Genomic DNA, 21,690 nt, shown 5'->3' with positions numbered 1-21,690 from the left:
ACCCTGACTCTTTGACCAGAATGGAACAGTCTTCATTAGTATCATTGGTAACATCTGTGAAGGAAGTGAGAGGGCCAAAATGGATGCTGTTAGTGTGCTGTGCGCTTACACCATATAGTTAAAAATAGGCTTACACTCCATTAGAGTTGTGATGTGAACAATCTTGTTGTTTTGAAATGTGATGTGAGTGCGTTTGTTCAATGAATGCTTCAGTAACACAATTTCACACATAGTTACGATTATTCTCCACCAGGCGGTGCAACAGCTTCTTTGTTGCCCAAATATGTTGGAAATGGATCACAAATGCTTAGTGTTGGGAGCGTTATTTTATAATAGCTACCATAATATGTGAATTAATCCCTTCTCGTTTTGTTTAATAGAGAACAAATACAACTTCATTCTATTGCTTTAACTTAAACGGCATTTTGATCGTTCGGATCTATTCAAAGTTGTCATTGGTTTGTGGTGAACCACGTGACCAGGAAGTGGTGTCACGTACGGGGAAAAAAAGCAGACCTACAAGCCCACAACGCGTAACAACCATAACTCAATGTGGTCTTGTAGGTCTGCTATTCTTCCGATGAGCGACACCGTCGTGCGACGAAGTATGCATGCTTAACAGTTTTAACTCGTGCTTATTTAAAATGTATGTATATATTCGACTCCCAAGACGTCATTATGGCTCCTTATTGTTCACATTTGAGTGTAAAACTCAAACATAACGCTTTCAATATATACATAAATTAACCACAAAGGTGATTGTTATTGCTGGTTATCACTATGCTAGTCCAAACCCATTGTGGGTATCGCTTCTCGGCCTTTTGGCTAAGATCAAGTGTAGTATCTGTTCTTATCAGTTTAATATCTGATACGTCCCCTACCCGGGGACCATATATTAAATTGATTTTTGGAACTGGGAGATGGAATAGGGGCTTGCTCCGTCCACTCCACGCATCGACCTGGTATTGCAGTACCTCCAGGAACGGTGCACCCCCCTCTGCTTGTGAAATGAAAACTATGTCATCATAACATGTCTCTTATATTCATCTCTATATAAATGAGTACAATTAATAAAGTATTGTATTAGACTGATTCCATGATTTGAGATAAGAAATATATTGGACTAATAACTGCAACCCTTCTGTTCTCACGAGGAGACTCCTGTTATTTGACCCCATCTCCTGGTCGTCTCCTGTTCTTATCCTGTTTTGGGGGGATTCCACCCTTTTATGTGCCCCCTCACTGATATGCAGCCACGGCCATTCATGTTAATTTAGGTTACGTTTATGTTGTGTGTGTGTGTGTGTGTGTGTGTGTGTGTGTGTGTGTGTGTGTGTGTGTGTGTGTGTGTGTGTGTGTGTGTGTGTGTGTGAGAAAAAAGAAAAGTCGTCTCTTTGCCTGATTGAAAAAACAATGTCTAAACAGTGACTAAATTACTAATGTGATGAGACTGAGATGCTGAAACAACGTGCTCTGCATTGCTTACGATCATTAAATCAAACCAAGAGGGAATGGGAGATTTGTGCGTCCATCTTTTTGTTCAACTGCAGTCATGCAGTGGAATTTCCACAACACCCTCTGTGAGTAGCTGTAGTATACAACCCTCGTAGACGTATTTATGATTCTGACGTCTTCAATCTACGAGAGTTGTAGGGTTCACGCCCCATGGAGACCTGGACTTTCTGCACTATGCCCCGTAGACACTCCAAACATGTACAAATGTGAAAATAAAGGTGCTTAACCCCAAGCCCCAAATGTTAAATGGCTCTACGGGGTAGTAGTTTAATGTAATAATCCATATCTTTCAATGAAGAAGTGTTTTAATGCCGTCTGTGGCCGAACGCCATTTTTTCACCCTCGTTTACTTCCTGTTTACATTTAGTGTAATTCCGGGTTCCACCGGATGCGCCCCGTCACTACCCGTCACTACCGCCCATTGGGAACTTCCGACAGAATCGGCCACAGACGGCATTAAAACACTTCTTTATTGAAAGATATGGATTATTACATTAAACTACTACCCCGTAGAGCCAGTTAACATTTGGGGCTTGGGGTTAAGCACCTTTATTTTCACATTTGTACATGTTTGGAGTGTCTACGGGGCATAGTGCATAAAGTCCAGGTCTCCATGGGGCGTGAACCCTACAACTATCGTAGATTGAAGACGTCAGAATCATAAATACGTCTACGAGGGTTGTATACTACAGCTACTCTGTGAGCCTTATGGCCATCCTCTAATGACATGTATCTATTAAAGGAGTAGGTCATCCAAAAAAAATCTATCAATTACACATTCCATGAAGCCTTGAATTTATGGAGATTTATTTTGTTTTTGTACGCATTCCTAAGGCAATAATTTGATGACTTTTTTAAATGAATTTGATGAGTGTTCTAGCTGACTCAAAGAGTCTCCTACTGACTGATGACCCGGCCATCAAATTATTGGCTCAGACAGGAATGCGACAAAAACTAAAACATCTCCATGAATTCAAGGCTGCATGCATTGTGCATGGGGTGTGTAAGTAAGGATAGAAAATAAGTCATGTTTTGGGTGAACTACTCCTTTAAGTCTGAGAGACGGCTTCTATGAGCTGTTGTACACTCTCAGTAAAATGATCACTCACTCAGTATTTAGCCTTGGATCAAGACGGTCTTGGTATCAAGGCTATATTTTATTATGACTACCTCGTCCTCTCTCTGTGTGAAGTGTTTCTCTGTAAAGGCTGCGAATAACGGATCTCTCTTTCAGCCAATCAAATCTCCTCGTGGTAGATTATTCAACCAATGACAGCACTGCTAACTGAATTCTCAGCGCACTCTGCCACACACACACACACACACACTACTTCTCTCTCAGCCTCACCAGTCGTTAGCGAGCTAGCTTAGCTAGAGGAAGAAGAAGAGCTGAACACAACAACAACACTAGTTATTTTTGCACCCTTTCATTTTGGGGGAAGATCATTTATGTTTAGTTTGGATTTGGCTCACATCGCCAGTCGTCAGTGCGTCTCGGTCGAAGGTAAGCTTTGTGTTTACCTCTTAAGAGAGGTGGTTCTCAACCAGTGGTCCGGGGACCACTGGTCCTTGAGGCGGTTCCATATGGTCCCCAGCTTAATGATGGAGAGTTGGAAACCATATTGACCATTATAGATCTTTAACTCTTGAGTGTAAAATGAAACCTTTAAATTGTTGTTAAACATCTGCAGTACTTAATTTACAAGAAGTCTACACAATTAGAGAATGTAGAAGAATTGTTATTTTGATCAACGTTGGCCTGTTATTTCTCCTGTGGTACCAACATCAATACAGCTTGGAATTGTGGACAAAATAATCAAAATCTTGGGTCTGAGGCTAAATGTCATCAAATGGTGGTCCGTGGCTCAAATGCCGAATAAATAATGGCCCTTGATATGTACAGGGTTGAAAACCACTGTCTTAGAGCATCGCGGGAGGAGGGGTGACAATAATGACACATGAATGATTCATAAACAAACATGTTGATGAGAGAGAAGCAGCCTCCTGCTGTTGGTGGTGTTGTCACAGTACCTGCACCACTGAAGCCTGCGAACGTGTTAGCTAGCATAGCAACCACGCCCCAATGATGACACAGTTGTAGCCCTTGATCAAGACTATCGTAGATGTATTTGATCGAGTTTGACTTTTACTTCCGTATCTAGATACGAAAGTAAAAGTCAGACTCGATCGAACACATCTATGATAGTCTTGATCGAAGGCTAACACAGTTTCTAGAAAAGCCCCCAATTCTGACATTAAAATATATCCACTGATAAATGTACATAGAAGTTTGATAGAACACAAAAATCAAGTCCAAGCTTTCCCTTATGTTATTCCCAAATAGTATTGTTCTTCTATGTATGTTTTGTGAAACTAAATATATCATAGATTAATTTTAATTTATGAACTGAATTCCTCCTTTTACTATTTAATAAATAAATCTAGCCTTTCTCCTCATGCACATCATCCTACCAATTTATTCTCCCTAATGTTCTATAATACCTTCCTTCCCTTTTAGATGCAGTTCATGCTGTTGTTCAGCCGGCAGGGAAAGCTGCGCTTGCAGAAGTGGTATGTGCCTCTGTCTGACAAGGAGAGGAAGAAGATCTCCAGAGACCTGGTCCAGACCATACTGGCCAGGAAGCCTAAGATGTGCAGTTTCTTAGAGTGGAGAGACCTCAAGATTGTCTATAAGAGGTAAGGAAGTGATGGATGTGTACTGTGTAGTGGTTCTAAAACGTTTTAATTTCAAGGACACCCATAATAACTCTGAAGGTTTTCAAATGAAACCAAATAAGGGTCCATCAAGGAGCCTGAGGGTCCATGAACCCCATATTGAGAACCACTGCTGTAAGTTTTTCTTGCAGTGTCTCTCCTCTGTCTCTTAAGGGTGATTTATAGTTACGCACCATTGACACGTCCCAAAAATAGCCGACCTACAAGCTCACAATGCATCGCAAGCTTGTAGATCTGCTATTTCAGGCACGTGGCACGGCGCACAGCCAAGTATAAATCAAGCATTACTCCTCACACACTCTATTGTAGCGACTACTTCTTCCCAATATGCAAACCATTTAAAAGTAGCGCTGTTAGGCTGAACTTCGGCAGGAACTGTGTGGCGCGTTTCAACTCCAAACAAAACCAGAAAACTTCTTGCTGTTAAGGTGATGTATTAATACAAAATAATAATGTCCAAAAATGTTGTACTGAAAATTAGATGAATGAAACTGAAAGCAAAAACGTATGCGCCAAACTTAGGCTAAACGGTCAACAGAAGCCTAGCTCACCCCCATTCTCTCACTGAATGCCCTGGCTGCCCGAGACACACACCTGACATAAACTAAAGGTAATGAGCAGACACACAGCGGGAGCTAATCAATCAATTACTGTAGGAAGTGGGACATCAAAACAAAGCGTGGGAAAAAAACAAACAAAAATGAGAGAGAAAATATATATTTTGGATCCTGCACACTCACTCTTCAAACGCACAGTCACTCATGCTCACACACATGCACTTGTTATGACCTGCTCCGGTAGAGCAGAAACATTTTCTCAACGTTTTCTCAAACCTTTAATAGGAATTTTCTAATTGCTGGCACCATGTGGTTAAGTGGAAGAGTGAGTAATTCCTATTGCAACATGTATTTGTACAAATGAGTGGTTTCAGATGATCATTCCATTCCAAAGGCAAATGCTGCTACAGTACATGTCTGTTGTCTTGAACCTGCTAGCCTTCTACTGTGTTTACCTTTGTGTGTGTTGCCTTGAATCTCCCTCTATTGGAATTACCATTATGTTAACCTGTATGTTGCCTTGCATCTCCTTCTGTTGTAGATATGCCAGCCTGTACTTCTGCTGTGCAGTGGAGGATCAAGATAATGAGCTGATCACTCTGGAAATCATCCACAGATATGTGGAGCTGCTGGACAAATACTTTGGCAGTGTGAGTCTTCTTTCAAACTTAACCTGAACGTTTGTTAAAGTGAGCTTAACCACACTTTACACTTTTACACTCGTATGTCAATGGAGAACAACATTGTTGCAATTAAATATGGAGAAAGAATGGTTACCATTAAACATTTAGAACTTTTTCAGAATAGAATGTATTTTTTCCAAAAAGCAGGGCTAGTGCTGACGTGACGCATCATGTCAGTCAGAATGGCTTTACTGCCACTATCAATTCCATGTCTCCCTACATTTACATTTAGAACCTAAAGGTTCTGGTCTACAAGAGTCTGCCACAATGTTTTGAGATGTATTGAAAAATGGAATGATGACAAAAAAATGAAACATAATTAATATATTGTAAACCGGAATGCAACCAAGTACAGTAGTTGCAGACCTCTGCCAACTTAAGGCCTAGAAATCTGGCCTGATGGCATTGGCAGCGCTAGAGGAATGTTTACAGCAAATGTACACAGCAGTCAGCAGTGTGAAGGCATTTTTAGGCTGCTTAGGCGGGTTGAATAGCACCTGTACATTTCAGTGCAGGAAAAAATATGTAATATTTGTGGTATGACTTCACAGGTATGTGAGCTGGATATCATTTTCAACTTTGAGAAGGCCTACTTCATTCTGGACGAGTTCCTGTTGGGAGGAGAGGCCCAAGAGACATCCAAGAAGAATGTGCTGAAGGCCATTGAGCAGGCCGACTTACTTCAGGAGGTAAGGACTGGTTCTTCATCAATCATAATGTATAACTTCTACATCAGACCCATGATCTTGTTGGACAGGCCAGCTACTGCATTAGGCAAAGAGTAGGCAAACATAGCACACCTGTCTATAGAATTAATTCATAGTGAAGCTGTTGAATCAGATTTACTTTCTCTGTGCTTTTATCTTTTGCTTCCTGCCCTCACTTGAGTATGTACTTTGTAACATAGAATGCTGCAGTACTCAATCAGTACCTTTCTCTTCCTTGTCGCTAACCCCCTTTTGCTAGGATGCCAAAGTAAGTGTTGTCCTCTTTAAGTGGCATGCATGTTTGTGTAGCTGTAGAGCTTTAGCCCGTAGCAGTTTCCAATTCCACTGTCATTTTTTAACTGTTCATGTGATATTGTTGCCTTTACAGGCCTATTTAAAGGAATAGGTCACTCAAAAGGAAAATTCTGACATTATCCACTGACCCTGTCTCTCATGCTAGATGAAACACAGGTGAAGTGTATTTTTCTACATACCACACAGGGAGTTTGTCAGTGCAACTCCGTAGCAGATTCTCCAAAAAGGCTGAAGTCAACAGAAACCAGTTCTTTGGAGTTCCAAAATGGGCAACAAATGACCATAACATTTGTACATACAATTAGGCAGCAGAATGCAGGTTTTCTGAAGCCAAAAGTGGAAATGAGTGACCTGCAGTATATTTACACCATTACTTAATGCACAGTACTTTTCTAGAAGGCAAAATCTCCCCCAAATAAATGTTTTTGAAAACGTTGGATGGATATTTTCACTCCAGCCATGTTTTAAAAAATATTCATGCCTGCGCATCATGACATCTGGTGTGTAAACACAGAAGTGGGAGGGATTTTTCTCTTGTTCAGTATTGTGCACTAAATGATGTAAATAATTACAAAAAGGGATATTTCCCACTCACTGTGCAATCGTTTGGCTTCAAAAGACTTGGATTATGCTGCATGAGTTGTATGAAGTAATTTTATCGGGTGGTTTGCCTCTTTTTTGGAACTATAGACACTCGTCACTATTGACTACGTTATCTTGGGGGTTGGTTTATCAACTTCCCTGTGTTTTTGGACAGAACAGTCATCTGTATTTCTAGTTCCTTGAGGTTGAGTGGATGATGATAATAAAAATAATTGGGAGAACTATTCCTTTTAATGTAAATGATAAAAGGCAATACCTCATTATCCTGACACCGATTTATGAGCCTGCTTGTAACCAATTTTGAAACCAAAGGTATTTTTTATCAGCAGTTAAACCTTAATTCATTTTGAAGCCTAGTTCATAATAGTACTTTATGAAACAGAAATGATGCACACACTCTTCATGTATACAAAGTACATCTGTTTAGTAAGAGCTTCACCATGTTCCTTTGTCCCTGCTCTCCCTCAACTGCAGGAGGCCGAGGCCCCACGGAGTGTTCTTGAAGAAATTGGTCTGACATAGATGCATTCCAACATCTTCTCACAACCCAGCATTGCTCCTTCCCAAGTAGATCTAGCCACCTCCAAGCCTTTGTCTTGTCTTTCCTGTTGCGTGTTCTAGTGTTGTATGTATCTAAACAGAAACTAACGTACTATTCTCTAGTGTCATTTGATGTGCCAATTATGGTGTTTGTCTCTCTGAGGTACCAGATCAATATATGGCTCCATTCTGCAGCACCATTACATCTGTACACTCATACAAGCCTTCAAAAGGTCATGGAATACAATGTTGTGACATCGTGAAAAGTTCAGTATTAAGTTAAATTCATTCATTGTCATGCTTACTGATTGCGGAGTGTGTGTGGATTGGAACAGTTTACAAGACAGACTTAAGCTTTAAGTCTAAAATATTTTTGATTTGTGAGATGATGGATTAAAGATTCTTAATTGTGCTGTTGTAAACATAACAAGTGTACAGTATATGGACATATCTCTGATTTATCACAGTGCATATATATTATACTAATGGCTGCTTATCCTCACACACAAAAAAATCATATGAATTAGTTACTTACCCCTCAAAAATGGCCTGGACATTTTTTTTGTGCCAATGTCAATTATATTAATATCAAGATACGTTTTTATTTTACTTGCATGTGATTCATTAAGTTTACCAAAACAGATTGAACACTCAAATCAGTATGGCCTTTTATGAGAAATGTTTACTCAGAATTACTGCATGTCCAATTAGACAGACATAAAACAGTATTAATGACTTTAAGCAAATTCTAAACCAATAACATGACATTGTGACCAAAGAACACTGTGTATATTTTTGTTATTAATGGCATCTATGGAAGATTCACTTTACAAACCATAAGGGATTCTGAGCTATTAATCACAGGTCATTTGTGTTGTACTATTTAACACTTTTCCCAAATAGCTAAATTAGTTTTTTGTCATGCTTTTAGGTATAAAAGTCTGTTTAAATACTGTAAGTACCCTTCATTGTTTTGTGTTTTTTTTTTGTTCTAGATATACAAAGACTTAACATATCAGGGTAGATTATTGCCTGCATGCTTAATGATCCGTTGAGACCCAGACTAATAAAGCCTGAGTTACTCACGTTGTGCACAACAAATAGCCAATCTACAAGCTTACAACACAGCGTTAAGCTTTTTTCAGTGTGCGACACAGAGCTCATAGATTGGATATTTCCAGTGCATAGCATTCACGCACAACAAAGTATAACTCAGGCTTAAACTTTGACTGTATGCTGATCCCTAGCGTGCTTCATTGATGTTGTCAGTAATATTTTTGTTTACAAAAACACCAAAATACAGGCTCAATTTGTAATCAATCATTCCTTTTTAGGCAATCATCTAGCAATTGTCAAGTTAATATTTAATGTGTCAAATCACTGACTTTTATATCAAACACTGCCAACATGTATTTTTTTCTGAATTGATTAACAGGTAATAAATGTACACAAACTGAAAATGTGGCCGTCACATTCTTTTTTTTCAGTGCCTATAGACATTCTTTTATCCCTAGTTATTGTTTATTACGGATCCCCATTAGTCCTCACCACAGTGAAGACCTCTCTTCCTGGGGTCCAAACATACCGGTACACACTTCACAATCAAATTAAAACATCATACAATGGAATTCTACCATTACATAGTTAAGTCAAAACAAAAATGATTGAAGATTTGCATCTTAACGCATTCCTGTTCAGAATAAAACACTTCCATTTCAGAGTTATTTTTATTTACACATGTACAAAATATGAAACTGAAAATGCTATCTTGAAGGCAGATTCTACCACAAAGGTCAACACAATTATTGCCAAATAAGGGAGGAGTTGATCCCAGTCCACTACAACACAATTGCTATGATGAAACACAAGGTCGGTTGCACAGGTTTAAAAAGAGAAGAAAAACTATAAGTCAGACGTAGCAACATCCCCATTTTGAGCTACTTCATTTGGGACCACTGAATGAGATGGACTTTTGACTTCCGGAGCAGACATGGTTTCAGTGTTGGTGTCACCACTGGAGTTCACAACCGCATCTCCTCCTGCGTTCTGAACCAGCTCGACTTCATTCACCTCTTCACCAGGACTTGCTGCAGGATGGTTCCTTTCTCCTTGTTCTTCTTCCTCTGACTCGTCCGATGAAGCAGGCCCTCCAGGTGAACAGCTTTTCTTCTTCTTGTGCTTTTTCTTGCTCTTCTTCTTGCTCTTTTTGGAGTGTTTATGGCGACGTGGCGTGTGGGTGTCGTCAGGGGTTTTCTCCTTCCTATCTGACTTCTTTGGACTACTTTCTCTACTCTGCTTCTGTCTCTCCCTGTGTGGACTTCTGCTCCTGGACCTGTCCCTCGCCCTCTCCAATTCACCAGGGACCGTTTCACTCAGTCTATCTCTACTTCTGCTCCTATGCTTGTCTCGCTCCCTGTCCTTATTCCTAGTCCGGTTCTGGTCTCGCTCTCCACTTCTGCTCCTTGACCTGCCTCGCTCTCTACTCCTGCTCCGGTAGTGCTCTTTCCTGCTGCTAACTGACCTGGACCAGGACGACCTGTTGTCCGCTCTCTGGTGATGGGACGCTCTGCTGTCTAGACTCCTCTCCCTGCTCCTACTGCGGCTCCTGCGCCTCTCACTTCCTCGTCTGCTATAAGAAGACCTTTCAGACCTCGGGGGGCTTCCTCGTCTGCTATAAGAAGACCTTTCCGACCTCGGGGGGCTTCTGCTCCCGTTTCGTTGTCTCCAGGACCGCTCTCCACATCGCTCCGAGTAGCGCCCTGCTCTGTACGACCCATCACCACCACGGTCTGGTGACATGTGTAAATCCCGATCGGCCTCCCAGAATTCATTGCCTGGGTTACGAAATACGTGCAGGAAGTTGCAGTGTTTCCCTTTTGGGCACTTCTGTCTGTCAAACAACCCTAGGAAACACACAATATGCTAAGTTATTGGTGTGGTTATGTTTAATCACCATGCATCTGCTCCAGTCAAACTTATTTCCAATTTATGTCACAGTATATTATCAACAACAGTCCTCTTTTTTTTAAATAGCACTTTGCATACAAAGACATGCAGCTCAAACTGTATCACAGTCATAAAATAAGACATAAGTTAAAAGAAAAAGAAACGTAACAATTGAAATAAAGTAATGGAAACTAAAGTAGTATAGCAAGGAGAATATCAAAATGTAGGACATGGGTAGAGATAAAGAAAAGAACAGGGCAAAAATATATAAAATAAATATAAGTTATATATCCAGGACATAACCATATAACTGTAAAAAAGAAAAAAACTATTCTGACTCACCACATATAGCATTTTTCCAGCGAGTAACAGGGCATATCTCACAATGAAGCTGTTTCTGTGCATACCATCTCCCATTGAACTTGACAAAGGCATCTCTACACTGCTCCTCCCTTAACACAAATGAGACAAAGATAATCAGTTTTACGCAAATATATATCATTGTATTGTAAAAATGAACATGATCAATAGTAAAAGAGTTGGGAGTTGGCTTACGTGTCAAACTGGACATAAACATTTCCTCTCAAGTGTGGTTCAAAGTTGCAGCTGACCTAAATAAAAATAAAAGATACACATAATTATGAAACATATCATTGCTGTGAATGGTGTCGGTCAGAAACCTCTTCTCTCCATATTCTAACCTTTTCTGTAAATTAATCCTCTACTTGATCATACTACAGCGTCACACAAGAGTATCAGAATTAACAGATCTGCAAGCTCTAAACGCTGTGCCAAGTGACACGTTTTGAGCTTCTAGATCTGCTACTTTAGCTAATTTTTCATTTGAATCCTGAAAAGTAACAGTTTTGGACATATGAGGTTTCCACCAGATAGAGACGGTCACGATATACTGTACAAATAGTCTTCAGTTTGAGAAGAAATGTGAGGTAGGTTGTTACAGCGAGACCCATTTTCATATTTACATTTAATTGACTCTTTACCTTTACAAAACAGGACAATAATATACCTGGAAAGTTTGACCGGAAAGGGAATTCATTTCTTAATGATATACATAAACAAATGTGTAGTGTTTTCCCAAAAACGAAATCTTGTTTCACATCGTTTTGACCTCACTGTGTCTTCTTACCTTAAACTGCAGCACCTTGCCGACACTTTTGAACTCTGGTAAGACATCATGGTAGAACTCCAGGAAATACTCTTGGAGATCCTCCTCACTGTGCTCCAAACATGCATCTGTGTCATAGTCGTCACGGCGACACTGCTCCATGCCAAACGTCACAAACATGGCACGGATCATCAGGGTAGGGCTGGATGCAGGATGGACGTGCTTACGAGAACACCTGCAGCACAACAGCAGTGTAGATTAGGCTTGTTCAATACTTATTTTTCCATTCTCCCGATTTTTTTTTTGTGATGGTATTATCGTCCAAAATTCTAAATGACCAACTTCAAAGACAACATTAGAAAAGGGCACAGGTCTTTGCCAGGCTGGGTGGCCTACCCGGGGCTGTGTAAGTCATGGGTGACAGCCAACACGACTGACACAACCTCTTTCATCACAGACAGTATATGATAGGTTACAAATTTTTGATTTAACACTGCAACCCTGCTTTCCTGTTTCCGTCAACAACACAAGCTGAGATTCACAGCGAATCTTTCAGTGCCTCACAACCACAGGGGAGGGAGAAGTCGATCCAAACGCACTGGGATAAAACTACATACAGTATGTGTGCTATAGATGCACGTGTCAGTAATGATAGCGCAACATAATTGTCAATGTGGTAAGAGATCAAGTTCAAGTTCAAGTTCAAGTTCAAGTTTATTATGTCCCAAATTGGGCAACTTATGTTACAGCAGATAGTGAGAAAGTAAGAAACTCCAACACACAGTAAACATACATACACAAGACACACATAGACATAGACATAATCACAAGATCCAGATAATAATAGCTACTCATAGCTACCTCCTCCTGCTGCTGTTATTGATGGCACGAATAGAAGTAGGTACAAATGAGAATTTGTACCTATTGTTTTTAGCTACAGGGGTCTTTAACCTTTGGCCGGAAGGCAAGAATTCATATTCAGGATTTAGGGGGTGAGAGCTGTCTGCCATAATAGAAGATGCTTTCTTAAGCACCTGCTGGTCATATATATGACTCAGACAGCTAAATTGTGCCCCCACAATCTTGCTGGCCCCCCTCACAACCCTGTTAAGGGCATTTTTCTGTTTAATGCCAAGGTTTCCATACCAACAAATGGCAGCAAATGAAATAACAGACTCTATGAAAGCTCTGTAGAATAAAATCATCAGTGACTTGTCCACCTGAAATTTGGCTAGCTTCCTTAAACAGAAGAGGCGCTGTTGACCTTTCTTACACACCATTTCAGTATTGAAGTCAAATTTCAGACGATCGTCAATAATGGAGCCGAGATATTTATAAGTGGTTACCAAATCCACTGTCTGGCCATTTATGACACTACTCTGAGGAGCTGGTGGAGATCGTCTAAAATCAATACACATGTCTTTAGTCTTTGTGACATTCAGTTGTAGGAATGCATCTTCACACCAAGAAATAAAGTCATCTACAACTGGGCCATGACTGGCTTCACTAGCACTCAAAAGACTAACAATCACAGAATCATCTGCAAATTTAACAATGTGTCTATTGTCATGTTGACTCCTACAATCATTTGTATACAGGATGTACAAGAGTGGGGAAAGAACACAACCTTGGGGTGAGCCGGTGGATGATGTTAGTTCTCCAGACAATTTACCATTCACCCGTACCCTCTGGGTTCTATTTGTGAGAAAATCAAGAACCCAACCAATAATACCTGAATCTAAGCCAAAGTTGTTAACTAATTTTTCAACTAGTATGTGTGGCTGAATAGTGTTAAAGGCTGATGAGAAGTCAACAAAAAGCAGCCTAGCATGTGTTTTGCTAACTTCCAGGTGTGAAAATAGAAGGTTCAGTAAGGTGATGGTAGCATCGGACACTCCTCTCTTAGCCCTGTATGCAAATTGCAAGGGGTCCAGGCAACACTCAGTTTTTGCCAAGAGCTCATCCTTAACAAGCCTCTCAAATGACTTCATAACCAAAGAGGTTAAGGCCACAGGCCTGAAGTCATTGAGAGCTTTGGGACGAGGACCCTTGGCAACCGGCACCACAATGGATCGCTTCCATAAAGATGGCACCTTCTGCTGAGTAAGAGACAGCTGAAAAATAAAATAGAAAATAGGGCCTAGCTGTTCTGCACAGACAGTAAGCAGACGGCCACCTATATTGTCTGGGCCTGGACTTTTCTTAGGTTTACACCTTTTAAAACACGTGGTCACACTATGTTCATCAAAGGAGAGGTCATGAACCCTAGATTCCAACAACCCCTTCCTAAGCTCAGAATGTTGCCCTTTGAAGTCATGCACATCAAATCTGGTATAGAACTCATTAAATTCCTCTGCTAGCTGCAGATCTGAATTATAGCCACTAAGCTGTATGTTAGTCCTACCCTCTTCTTTAAGTCCTACAATAGTTTTCATACTACTCCAGGCAGAACCCAGATTATTCATCCTGAGCTGATTTTCTATTTTGTCTTTATACCTCATTTTTCCAGCCCTGATTTCTCGTTTTATCTCTTTCTCTATGTTGTGCATTTCTATAAGGTTCCCTTCTTTAAATGCCTTTTCCTTTTTTTGCAATAGCCCTTTAAGTGACTTAGATACCCATGGCTTGCTGTTAGGATAAATCTTGACAGTTTTGACAGGGATCACTGTGTTCTCACAATAAGTTATCCAGCTACAAATAACATCAGTGAGTTCATCAATGTCATTACACGACTGTTTAAACATGTCCCAATCAGTGCAGTCCAGACAACCCTGTAGAGACAGACAGGCGTCATTATTCCTCCAGTCCTTTACCCGGATTGTCTGTACCTTCTCCCTTTTCAGCACGGTGCGATAAACAGGGATGAGATGCACACAGTTGTGATCAGAAGATCCCAAGGGGTGGAGCGAGATGGACTTATAAGCGTTCTTAATGTTGCCATAACACAAGTCCAGTATATTTTCATACCTGGTCGGGCACGTGACATACTGATAAAAGTCTCGCAGAGTATCTGACAATGTACAGTGATTCATGTCTCCAAGAACAATATTAGGGGCATCGGGAGATTAGAGTAGCTGCAAATATAAAAAGATGGTATTTCTGTTTGGGAATCTTTAATTCTCACTACATATACATAAAAAGTATGAATGTCATAAAAGTAAACAAAACAAAAACCATAAATGTACCTGTCTCCAAATCGACATGCTCCGGTCTTGAGGAAGAAGGGGCAGTTAGCAATGTCCCTTTCTGTTCCATAGTTTACCGAGTTCTCTGTCACTGGAGCCTCAGGATTCATCCATGGACCTCCATTCTCTAGCTACAAGCAAGTAAATAGGGATTTCATAATTATTAAGGTGGCATCGCCATGCTCATGTTTCCTTTTCCACAAAGATTGACAAAACTGCATGAAATAAGACATTTTCTACATCAGGTACCGTTATGAAGATAACTTTGCCATAGCTTCTCTGCAGAAAATCAGTGTTTTAACAGTTTGGTTTCAATTGTAAATGTTAATGTTCCTGACTCCACTAAAACCCACAGTGGAGTCTGTGTAAAAACAAAAAAGTCTTGTAAAAATTGCAAAATAAATAATACAACGAACTGTGTAATAGCAGGAGTATTACTAGTACCTGACTCTCAGCCTGGTCCAACATTTTCTGAACAGCCTCCTACAAATGGTGTAAAGACACGGCTAGTGAAAAATGTGTAGAGGTCAACATGGCATATCTGTTACTGCACGTTAAGATTACATTCACCAGGACTGTGGAACAGGAAAAGGCACCATTTCTGTTTCAGGAAGTTAATATTAGACAACAGAATTAAGACACTTGGGAGTTTTTCCACAAAGAACCACGTGTAAAAGATACATCCATGTCTTGAGAGTTGATGTTGATGGCAAGAGTGTTTCTTTTTGTGTAAATCTTAGTTAAGGAATCAAGATGGACGTTTATGCTCTCAGTCAAGGAAAGAAATAGTTAAGACAATAAGGCAATGTATAAGGCAATAACATTTATATGACAACAAAAACATATTATATATATATATATATATATATATATATATTCCCATGTTAGAGCTTTAAAGTTCATGCTATTAATTATTGAGTTATGCTAATAATTTATATCTCATGAAAATATTTAAGGGTCCACTGGGTCAAAGCAGAAGAGGATATATTTCTCATTGTTTCTATCCTCCAGGAGCCCGTTTCACCTCTCTCTCTCTCTTCTCCTGTAGCTTTTGTTCTTTGTCCTCCTCTTCTTTCTTCTCCTGTGCATCCCACTCCTCTTTTATCCTCCGCTGTGAACACAAGGGGAGGTGGAGCTGGTTAGAGCAATGATCATCTTTTACATACCGTCATCATGACAAAAAAACATCTTTGATGTGTAGTGAGAAGATCCACATTACCTCCTCCTCTTCTTTTCTCTGCCTGGCAGCCTCCTCCCTCTCATACCTTTGCTTAAACTCCCCCTGTGCGAGCCTTTCCCTTTCCAGCCAAACCGCATGTAGCCGCTGACTGTGAAGATGTCAACAAGGTTATCTGTATCAGTGTGGCTCCCAAACATCTTAATTTCAAGGACACCCATAACTCAGAGAGTGTACAAATGGAACCGTGGTTCAATTTGTACACTCTGTGTTACCCCAGGGAACAAATGAACATGGACCCCACTTTGAGAGCCACTGATCTACATGTATATCGCTGCATGTTACCACTACAACAGAGACTAAGCTGTGCATGAACTTCGTTAAAACCAACCTTTCCTTTTCAGCAGCTTCTTCCTCATCGACTGCATCGCTTTCTTCATCTTCTTCACCTAAAAGGTTGTTACCAAGGCAGTGTTACATCAACTGTTGTTCATCAACCACATGTCCCGTTTACATACAACTTGGTATATAACTCATTAAGTTCATACCCTGTCCTCTGGCTTGGGCCAAGGCTTGGCGTTTGCGTTTCCTCCTCTCTTTCTTCAAAAGAGCCTTGCGTTGCTTTTGGCTGAATGAAAGAAGTGACAGGTGAGATAATAGATAGATTATGGCAAAAAAGGGTGTGCTTTTTGAGTCCATCATCTTATGTTGGGAAACAATTATGAGTCGCAATTTTAAGTGAACAGTTACTAAAGCGGGGCTGAGAAATTTTTGGCCGGTAGGAAAAGAAAATCTTACTATTTATGTAAATGTCTGAAACTACACATTGATGAATCCAACATCAAAGATGATGTTTAAACAGACACACAAAAGCATTCATTATAATAGTGCTGTCAAAGGACTTCATGAAGCATCACATGGAGACAGACAACCCATCACCAGAAATGCCCCCCCCCCCACTGTTTACTGTATATATTTTTCTTTTTGATTAGTACTCGTTATGTTTTAGCATATAATTGTATATTATTGTTTGTCTTTAAAAGTTTCGATGAATTGAACACAGGACCCCAATGGAAACAAGCCATAGTGCTTTGTTTATCCTTTTAGCATCCTTTTGTATGGAACTGTACCTCTGTGCTTTTTTTTTTTGCAAACTGTTGATAAAGTATTCAATCAATCAAACTCATATGTACTAAAAATAAAAACCTGTGGAATACTTTCCAGCTAGTCTCAAATCTCTCAAAGGTCAACAGATATTGATGAGACAATCAGGTAAATGTGGTGAGCTAGCTTTGTAAGCTTCTTATCAATTTGTAGCCTTGGATCAAGACTATCATAGATCTATTTGATCGAGTCTGACTTTTGCTTACGTATCTAGATACTAAAGCAAAAGTCAGACTCGATAAAATACACCTATGATAGTCTTGATCCAAGGCTAATCAAGTTGCATGGATGGCTGTCTCAAAAATATATGCAACACAATATATGTAGTGGGGGTCCATTAGCTCTGGTCCTAACACTATGGACCAGAGCTATGGGTCTTCAACTCTCTCTCTCTCAGCCAGGGGTGGAAGAAGTACTCAGATATATAGCAATGCAATACCACAATATAAAAATACCCTGTTACAAGTAAAGGCCTGTGTTCAAAATGTTACTTCAGTAAAAGTACAAAAGTATTGGCATCAAAATATACTTAAAGTGACATTTTCAAATAGCATATGTGTAAAATAGGGCTGAGGTGGTTAATGTATGTTTTATAATATAATGTAAAGTGTATCTGCAAAGTAACTAAAGTTTTCAAATAATTGTAGTGGAGTAAAAGTACAATATTTGCCTCTAAGATGCAGTGTAGTAGAAGTAAATGTACAACATTGTACTTAAGTACAGTACTTGAGTAAATGTACTTAGTTACTTTACACCACTGCTCTCAGCTAACGGGTCCTTGCACTAAGAAACATTCAGCCCTGGTACAGAATCAGATCACGGTTAACAGGTGAGTAGAAAGCGATTTTAAATAAATACCACTAACCTCATTATTGAAGCAGAGGCCAGTGAGTCCATGGATGCTGCCATGTGAACAAGAAAGCTAATGATTAGCTAACAGCAGCTCGGCGGTATGATTCAACACCACTGCATTAGTGTAGCAGGTATTAAGATAAATATCGCATTCTTATGACCTTAAGTAAAATATGTGTCAACTCCGTTTAGGCTCCAGAAGTGTGTGTTCGTTATGTTACTATTATTAACATGATTATATTTTGTTAGCTCATACGTTAGCGCGTTAGCTGCACAAGTGTTGTTCTTCCTGAAGAGCTGCGGAAGGGGTGGAGCAAATATGAAGTGCTTCCGGTTGAGTACATGAAACGTCATAGTCACAGTGTGTGCCTGTGCGTGCGTGTGTGCGTGCGTGCGTGTGTGTGCCTGTGCATGCGTGCGTGTGCGTGCGTGCGTGTGTGTGTGTGTGTGTGTGTGTGTGTGTGTGTGTAACATCCTGTAATATGAAACAGTTATAGCTATTTGTAATTCAATCAATACTCCTCTGCAATACTCCTCATCCCACACAGAAGGCTGGCTGAAAATGCGGACGCAGGCCCAGACAGACACCAACACATAGAGCGCATGGAGAAGGGAGAGAGGACTAAGATCCATACTTCCCTGTGAAGAACAGATCATGGCAGTGTGTTTGTTTGGGTGAATTGTAAAAGTGTTGTGTTAAATTGTACATAATGCATCAGTGACTGTTCTAAATTAACCTGACTCCGCCAAGTATTGAGTTCACAGGTTCACAATACAGTCAAGTAGGCTGTGAAACAAATGTGAAGCAAGCTTCTTCCATCTGGCAGAGTCAGGTTAGTTTTAAGTCACTCAACTCAAAGGTTTACTAAAACACTATAGGTCTGGAGTACTGACTTGTTTAGGGCTTCATTATTGCTGGTGGAAACATAGGGGGGTGAGGGCTTAACAGACTGCTGCAGTCATCTATATGTATCCCATTATTTTTTTGTGTGTACTCACCCACAGCATTCCCAAGAATGTACTCACACACGAGAAAGGATAAGGTAAGGTAAGGTAAGGTAAGGTAAGGTAAGGTAAACTTTATTGTCCCGAAGGAAATTTGGCTTGGGCTTTCACCCCAGCTGCAGCCACACACAAAACAATGAAGACAAAGTACAACATACATAACAGGGGGGGACACACAACATTACACAAGTGCACAGATAGTGGTCAATCTATTCTTCACGGTCAATGCTGTTTCAGAGCCTTGTTTAGCATTTTAGTTGACACCGGTACAAACTATTTTTTAAATCTAACATAGTTCCATTTTTGTTCGTTATACCTTCTCCCAGAGGGCATCATTACAAACTTTCCATGTAGAACATGGGTAGCATCCCTGACTATTTTCTGAGCCTGTCTTAGCGTGGCCTGCTCGTAAATAGACTGCAGAGAGGGGAGTTGTCTTACTCCTATAATCTGCAGTCTGCACCAATCGGAGCAATTTGGACCTCAGTTGCACTGAGAGATTGCCAAACCAAACTGTGATGCCAAATCTGACAAGACTTTCCAAGACCGCTCGGTAAAACACAAGCAACTACCACCCAGAAGAGTCCGATGGCTCTATAGCTATCTCTGTAAAAAAAAGGTAACACTCCCATTGTAAAATCCTGAGTGTTTAACTCCTATATTATATTCATAGGCTATATTTTTGCATGACACTGCTGTACGACAAAGTCGAAATCATACAAATTGATTTAGTGGATTCTAAAATGTATTTTTTTATGTTGATTCATTGATATACATATACTATATAACAAATGATCCAAACATCTTTTGGTTATGCAATTAATGCAAAAAGTAATCAATAGAATAATCGTTAATAAGATAATCGATAGTTGAAGCCCTACTTAAATATACATAACCTACCCCCAAGTAATTGCAGCAACCATGAGAAGACACACAAGATAGTGTACACAACCATCCCAGTAAGAGCTATGTCTTTAAATTAGGTTCTGCCTGAAAAACAACATAAGATCAGTTTGTGGACATTATGTTCACAAACATATTTTCTTTACTGAGGTCAAGGTCAATACTTGCCTCAGCTCCTTGAAATAAAAGGGCATGAAGCCATCAATGATGTTGTCCTGTTAAAGCCCATGATCAAATTCACCACACTCTGCATTGACTTTACTGTAGGCTACGTGAACTGGATGAAAAGTAAACTCAGCTAATTGGTATGTATGAACTGAAGTCTATATTACTATTGAATTAGCCTACATAACATAAATAGCAATAGGCCTACTAAACATTTGCAAAAAGAGAGCTCAGTAACCAAACTGGGCATGTTTGAACTGCAGAAGAGTGGATCTTCAGGGACCTTCTTGATCAAAACACGTGCTGAAATTGCTAAGGTAAGAACTATTGTTCATCCAGCAAAGATAACTGCTTCAGTGCTAAGGACAAACATATTATAAAGTTAATCATTATAAAATCATTAAAGTGACCAACTCCATTGATCTTCACAGGCATGGACTGGCTACATCAGTTGTTTGCACTTTTCCTGTTGTTGTAAATGAGGGAATTTAATACATAGGAGATGGGTATATGGGCATAAGGGACAGGAGGACAAACACCCTTTAACTCTATGGGACCACCACCACGCACCACGCACGATGATGACCCTCAACTCCAATTTTGGAAGTGCTTTGGCTTTGCCTTGCGCTTACGATGAACTCTACCCACAGGCGACATCTAGCGGGAAAAGGTTGTAAATTGACATGGCGCTCACATTCTGCTGCATCAAATAAAATCATATAATATATAGGCCTATGCATCAAATGAGCAAATATGTACAGTTCTGCCAGAAATGGATGATTCTGCTTTGAAAAAGAAACGCTTGATTTACTAGTTATTTATTGTACGTACTACTATCATTTGTTTTTAACAGTAGCCTACAGTATGCCCTACAAATACCAAATATGGAGTTAAGTATAAGGCAAATGTGGACTCTTAAGTTATTCCTTGGGTTTTACTTTGAAGGCCACTACCGGTGGGAATCGGGATCCATTAACGCTTCGCCGGTTATCTTCGCCGAACGCCGGTCAGTGTTGCCATGTCCCCTTATTATAAGGCTTGTTTCTATGTAAAGTTGCTTTTTAGTAGCTTGAGGTTTTTTGGTCTTGTTTCTAAAGTGTAGATTTGCTTATTTGGTATTTTTTCCTAATGTTGCTTAAACCAGTGGTTCGCAAACATCTTCATGTCAAGGCCCCCCAAATTAATATGATTTGTGTTAAAAATGTTTCAAAATATGTTTCACTTTTTTTTCCAATAATAGCAGATCTACAAGCTCACAATGCGTCGCATCTCCATTCGTTGTGTGCTTGTAGATCTGCTATTTTCAAATATCCGATGCATATAAGTGGTCATGTGGCCTAGGCACATATTTTGAGCTTGTTTTCATAGACCCTGGTCTATGAAAACAAGCTCAAAATATGTAGTAGGTTGCAATGTATATCAAAATATGCAATGTAGGTTGCTTGTTTCTCTCACAACATCTGGCAACACTGGCCGCTGTCATTCAGGACCAACAGTGGCACCCAACCTGG

General features: G+C 40.0%; 2 protein-coding genes and 1 pseudogene across 4 annotated transcripts; 1 reads left to right on the top strand and 2 right to left on the bottom strand.

The window, feature by feature from the left end:
• Nucleotides 1-2,842: 2,842 nt before the first annotated feature.
• On the top strand, nt 2,843-8,078 carry LOC308091657 (AP-1 complex subunit sigma-2). Its single transcript, XM_080437318.1, has 5 exons — nt 2,843-3,019; nt 4,034-4,212; nt 5,350-5,458; nt 6,043-6,180; nt 7,591-8,078. The coding sequence occupies exons 2-5, from the start codon at nt 4,034-4,036 to the stop codon at nt 7,636-7,638; spliced, it is 474 nt and encodes a 157-aa protein (XP_080293444.1). The 5' UTR covers nt 2,843-3,019; the 3' UTR covers nt 7,639-8,078.
• A 148-nt stretch (nt 8,079-8,226) lies between these two features.
• zrsr2 (zinc finger (CCCH type), RNA-binding motif and serine/arginine rich 2) lies at nt 8,227-18,389 on the bottom strand. 2 transcript variants are annotated; one of them, XM_080437187.1, is made up of 12 exons: nt 18,120-18,389; nt 16,639-16,718; nt 16,482-16,539; nt 16,133-16,241; nt 15,938-16,024; nt 15,358-15,396; nt 14,914-15,044; nt 11,750-11,963; nt 11,158-11,213; nt 10,945-11,054; nt 10,340-10,559; nt 8,227-10,297 (listed from the first exon to the last, which is right to left on the bottom strand). In XM_080437187.1, the coding sequence occupies exons 1-12, from the start codon at nt 18,161-18,163 to the stop codon at nt 9,559-9,561; spliced, it is 1,887 nt and encodes a 628-aa protein (XP_080293313.1). In that variant the 5' UTR covers nt 18,164-18,389; the 3' UTR covers nt 8,227-9,558. The 2 variants fall into 2 exon arrangements, with proteins under 2 accessions (XP_080293313.1, XP_080293312.1); XM_080437186.1 differs by having other exon boundaries at nt 8,227-10,559.
• Nucleotides 18,372-20,836, bottom strand: LOC308087701 (transmembrane 6 superfamily member 1-like; annotated as a pseudogene). The gene is made up of 7 exons: nt 20,824-20,836; nt 20,438-20,503; nt 20,144-20,282; nt 20,012-20,077; nt 19,684-19,717; nt 18,626-18,745; nt 18,372-18,395 (listed from the first exon to the last, which is right to left on the bottom strand). The product of its transcript is annotated as a transmembrane 6 superfamily member 1-like (transcript).
• Nucleotides 20,837-21,690: the final 854 nt, after the last annotated feature.

Source organism: Gymnoscopelus braueri (genome assembly GCF_963280865.1).
Source record: "Gymnoscopelus braueri genome assembly, chromosome: 1".
NCBI classification, from domain to species: Eukaryota; Metazoa; Chordata; class Actinopteri; order Myctophiformes; family Myctophidae; genus Gymnoscopelus; species Gymnoscopelus braueri.
This window is presented reverse-complemented; position numbering and strand designations above follow the sequence as displayed.

What these genes read in the sequence shown, in the direction of transcription:
- LOC308091657 (XM_080437318.1), top strand. Translation starts at nt 4,034, where the DNA reads ATGCAGTTCATGCTGTTGTTCAGCCGGCAGGGAAAGCTGCGCTTGCAG. An exon ending in TGGACAAATACTTTGGCAGT is followed by an intron (nt 5,459 to 6,042) that starts GTGAGTCTTCTT and finishes ATGACTTCACAG; the next exon opens with GTATGTGAGCTGGATATCAT. An exon ending in AGGCCGACTTACTTCAGGAG is followed by an intron (nt 6,181 to 7,590) that starts GTAAGGACTGGT and finishes CCTCAACTGCAG; the next exon opens with GAGGCCGAGGCCCCACGGAG.
- zrsr2 (XM_080437186.1), bottom strand. Translation starts at nt 18,163, where the DNA reads ATGGCAGCATCCATGGACTCACTGGCCTCTGCTTCAATAATGAG. An exon ending in GAAGCTGCTGAAAAGGAAAG is followed by an intron (nt 16,242 to 16,481) that starts GTTGGTTTTAAC and finishes ACATCTTCACAG; the next exon opens with TCAGCGGCTACATGCGGTTT. An exon ending in AGGAGAAGAGAGAGAGAGAG is followed by an intron (nt 15,397 to 15,937) that starts GTGAAACGGGCT and finishes CACCATTTGTAG; the next exon opens with GAGGCTGTTCAGAAAATGTT.